Source organism: Atta cephalotes (assembly GCF_000143395.1).
Source record: "Atta cephalotes unplaced genomic scaffold scaffold00009, whole genome shotgun sequence".
NCBI classification, from domain to species: Eukaryota; Metazoa; Arthropoda; class Insecta; order Hymenoptera; family Formicidae; genus Atta; species Atta cephalotes.
In genome coordinates this window covers 4,193,649-4,198,355 of record NW_012130073.1, presented here as the reverse complement: position 1 = coordinate 4,198,355, position 4,707 = coordinate 4,193,649, and the positions used below count along the sequence as shown (strand labels likewise).

Genomic DNA, 4,707 nt, shown 5'->3' with positions numbered 1-4,707 from the left:
TATTATTTTTGTTTTATAATGTATAATTTATTATTCAGTTTTTTATTTTCTTCGCCGTAATTTTAGCACGTTACGATAGAAATCGGGAAAGGAAGAGAAAGAGAAAAGGACGAAAAAGAGTATAAGAGAGGATCTTTATCCGTCCCTGATTGCACACATGTGCTGCTCATGTGCGTGTCGGATATCTGAGAGAAAGAAGGAGTAAGGGGAAAGAAAGGAAGGGCGGGGGGAGATGTTAAGTATCCGTGACAGAGAGATGAGGAAATTTTCATATTCCGGAGGAACGGAAAGAGGCTGTACCGGTCGCCTCATTGATGAAGATAGCGTCATTGTGAACGGTCAGCGAAAGCGTTTCTGTAGTCGCGTCCACAACATGGCAGCACGCAGGAAGGAAGAGTCAGCGAAGCAGCGATATCAAGCGAACGCTCGAGAGAGAGATCGCACTCTTAGGTGAAAAAGCATTTTGCGCATATAATAACGAGAACAATATAAAAAAAAAACGAGTGAATTATCTAAACATTTATTTCTTGTTGCGCGAAGAAGTTGAAGGATTCGGAAGATAAGCGCGGTTCTTGTTCACGTGCGGAATTTCTCTCGACGAACCGTTTATCTTTGGACGCTTCTTTTAATTACTTAATACATGTTTATAATGAACGAGATAGACTTGATATTAATAGAGCGATTTAGGATGCGAGAGACACTGGATGAGATCTTCTCTGAAGGTACGCGATCTTCGTTGTGCAGCGTGAACACAGCTTTCAGCGCCCTGAGAACTTTGATCCCAACCGAGCCGGCTGATCGCAAGCTGTCGAAAATAGAGACCTTAAGATTGGCCAGCAGTTACATTAGCCATTTGGACGCCATACTTATTGCGGGTGCCATGGATCAACCTTGTACACGTCTTTTAGAAAGTAGCGGCGTTTGTTCGACAAGACCCCAAGTTTGCACCTTTTGCTTGGCTATGCATAAAAGATATGTAAGTCATGTAGCAATTTGCGTACATTTTTTTTACGTTAAATTCTGCAATTTATAAGAGCACACATATGACGTTAAATTATATATTTTTTATGAATATCTGTAGTTAATATAAAAAGTAATTATTAATCTTCATGTTCGATTTGATGAGTTAATGCAGCCTTCAGAAAGCTTCTGTTGGTCTGTACTATTTTATTGTTAAATTGTGTGATTAACAATGCGATTTATAAAATATATATAATTGTATTATAAAATATTTTCAGCTCTTTTTTCATTTCGAATTTTCAGAATTTTGATATCTCACAGGAAATTCCGGACTATTCAAATGAAGAAACAAGACCGTATGTCTACGTGCCATCGACTGCAACGTGTTTTGATTTAAATGTGAATGATATCTAAAATTTGAAAATAGTATAATATCTGTATATTTTGTTTGTAAATATTTTTCGTGTGATCTCTTTCGCAATCTTGCGATAATGACATATTGATATATTTACTAAAAATGTCATGTAAAATGTAGGTAATTAATTACTTTATGTTTTATACACTGTTAAAAAAAAAATTTGCTTCCGTTACATGTAATGGAAGCAAATTTCAAACAGGTACATTAAAAATATTTAATGTTGTCAATGAAAATGAAGTTATAAGTAACTTAAATTTAACATTTACTTACATTAAATTTTATGCAAATTACATAAAATTTAATAAAAAATATACCAAACTTCGTAAAATTTTATAACGTATACTAAATTTCATGTACATATACGCAAATATATTTTTCAGTTACAGATACATAAAATTTAATTTAGTGTCATAAAATTGAATTTAATTTATGTACTTAAAAGTAATTAAATAGTAATTAAGTACATTAAATTTCATAACATTTTTAACAGTGTATATTACGCTGATACTAATAATCAATATATTCGGAATGAATATCGATTGTTAGTATTATTAGAATTTCAATTTTTTTATGTTAATTTTGTTAATTTAATTTTGATATATTTAAAATACTATTTACTCAATATGAAAATATTTAAATATTTCCTAAACGTAGAAAGTACAGGAAATATAACGGATATTTTACACTTAAAATTCGTAAAAATTGAAAGGACTATGTTTTAAAAATTAAAAAACGAACTAATAAAATTAAAAATAGAAACTATTAAAAATTTAATTTCTAACATCGATATATTTTAATTTTTAACAAACTTTCAAAATATCTTTAAATTCAATTTTTTAGAAGCAATATAAGAAGAAAAAGATTTTTTGTCTTGAAATTACCAATGTGACGTTAATTGTCTCAAACCTCATCTAAGTCAACGAAAGATGTCACTCGCGACTCTTGAAACAGTTCTAAATAAAAAAAAGGAGTGGAGTATTCAGTGAAACACCTGACTTAAATTCGGTAATGATAGAATTGCGACCAAATTTCTAACAGTATCCATTGTTTCCTATCGACTCGTTCTTTCTCGAGCTACGTTCGGTTTGTTATTCGCCTCCGCTTTTCGTTTTGTTTCCGTTCGTCGGAAACACTTGAATGGCAATCTCGCGCCAGTCAGTTCACTTCTGCAACGCTAGTCAAAATGGTGTCGCGCGTCGCACGGTCATTTAATCGGCGTCCCAGCGACGATCGACGCGTTCAATCGGTCCACCGTGAAAGATAATCTCTCCGTTGAATTATTCTATCAATTTCACATCGCATCTCATTGACGACGCGACGCGACGCGGTCGCGTTGACCGGAAGTCGCGGTATCTTTCCCCCTCCCCTTCTAACCCCTCACCAACCCCAAGCGAGCGATGCGCTCGCGTTCAGTTTGGTTTCAGTTCCAGTTCCGTTTTCGTCTCCGGTTTTTCTCGTTCATCGTTTTTCGTATTTTTCGTGTTCCGTTTTACTCAAACACTACAAATTTTCATCAGCCGCACGACGTCGCCAGCGAATGTCGCCGCGGGATCGTCGGGTCGCGGATTATCGGTAAGTCCTGGATAGATCTCCTGGATTGATCGCGAACACGACTCCGGAGCAACTCCGTTGAACGGTTTTGCGTTCGACGTGATCGATTCACTCAATTTGATATCTCACAGAGATCTCGAACTATTCAAATGAAGAAATTTATGTATCAACGAATTTGGATTTAAATGATGAATGATATCTGACGTCTAAAAATAATATGATACTTATACATTTTTTGTCATTCGTCTAATTCCCCCTTCGTGTTCCGTTATCCTTGTTATCATTATAGAAAACTTTGAATGGAATTGCATGTAAAGTTCAAATCTAAAATGCGTTGTAAAAAAATATGAATGAGTAGATGTGATTTTCAAAAAAAAACAAGGAGGATAAATCAAACTACATCTTATTTATTTATTTTATTTTAAAATAACGCGCTTCTTTCTAAATTTTGTAGTGTTGTTTTAGTAAATTAAAAAAATTGCATTGTATTAATAGAATTTATTAATGTTTTGTTGTTTGACATATGACAAAAAGGATTAGAAGGATCAAAAGTTACGTAGAATTAAGTTAATCGAAATTATCTTTGACTGCTCTCCACTTTAACTAAACTCTTTTTTTTAATTAATTTAATCAGTAATTAATTTATCAAATAATTTTTTAATTTAATTCATGAACATGGATAAAAATACTATTTTTTATTGTTTAATATGGAAAGAAAATTAAATAAAAGGAATAATGAATTGTAGTAGATAAAATTTTCTACAATTTTCAAAAATCTGTTTCTACCAATATAATTTAACTTTAATCATAGTTTATATTGACTCCTTATATTTTTTTAATTCTTACAATTAGAATTACAGGAAAAGATAAAAAATAAATTAAATTAATGCTATTAACTAATTTACATTCAGTAGAAATGGATAAAGATAATATCTTGTGCACTGAACATAAAAGATATTAGGAAACAAGAATAAATATTTAATATTAAAAATTAATAGAGATTAAGCATACACTGAATAGTTATGTACAAATTGCAAATAAAAGATGATAAGGCATTTGTATGTGCATAGAGCTTGAAATTTAATTAATCGCCGATTAATATTTCCACAAACTAGATTAATTTCGTTTTTAACTTATTTTTCATCCTCTAATTTTGAGAACTAAAAAAAGATGAAGAGCAAGTTGGACCAAAATTAAATTTAATCTACATTGGTAGAACTCAAGCTAATTTAGTCGAAATCCTTTTCAGACGCGCAATATATGTCGTATCCGAATATCAGAATGTCCAGTGTTTCCAGATTTCAAATGCGCGGAGACGTTGACGCGGCCTAGTTGAACCTCGTGTGCGACGGAAATCCGACGGAAACGTGACGACGCGATTGGCTTTACCCACTCTTGATAAGATATACAGGCGCAAATTCTCTGCGAGGTTCCGCGAATTCAGAATACGCGGCGCTTCGCCACCGATCGCCATCTTGTAAAAGCTGCCTGCCCCGTAGTGTTTGGAGGTTTACTGCGAGACGGGAAGGCAGCTTCTCCGCCGGAGGCTGGAAGTGCTGCTGAAGTGGTCGGTGCTACGGTCCTTGGCAGTCCCTGGGCGTCCAGGTGACTGTCGCGCGAGGCCAGGGTACCATCGAGCCGCCGGGACAGCCGCCAGCGGATCCTCCAGCGCGTCCGAATCCGTCGAAAGATGGTGAGTGCCCGCCGTTAACACCCTGGACAGAGAAAGAGAGCGAGCGAGCGCCTAGATATTTATCATGAGAAAGAAAGAGAGCGCG

The 4,707-nt window shown here is 34.7% G+C and overlaps 1 protein-coding gene across 1 annotated transcript; it reads left to right on the top strand.

Annotated features, from left to right (window-relative positions):
• Positions 1 to 232: 232 nt before the first annotated feature.
• Positions 233 to 1,374, top strand: LOC105627552 (basic helix-loop-helix transcription factor scleraxis). Its single transcript, XM_012208833.1, has 3 exons — positions 233 to 450; positions 688 to 976; positions 1,264 to 1,374. Exons 1-3 carry the CDS (start codon positions 233 to 235, stop codon positions 1,372 to 1,374), a joined length of 618 nt encoding a protein of 205 aa, XP_012064223.1.
• The last annotated feature ends 3,333 nt before the right edge of the window (positions 1,375 to 4,707 follow it).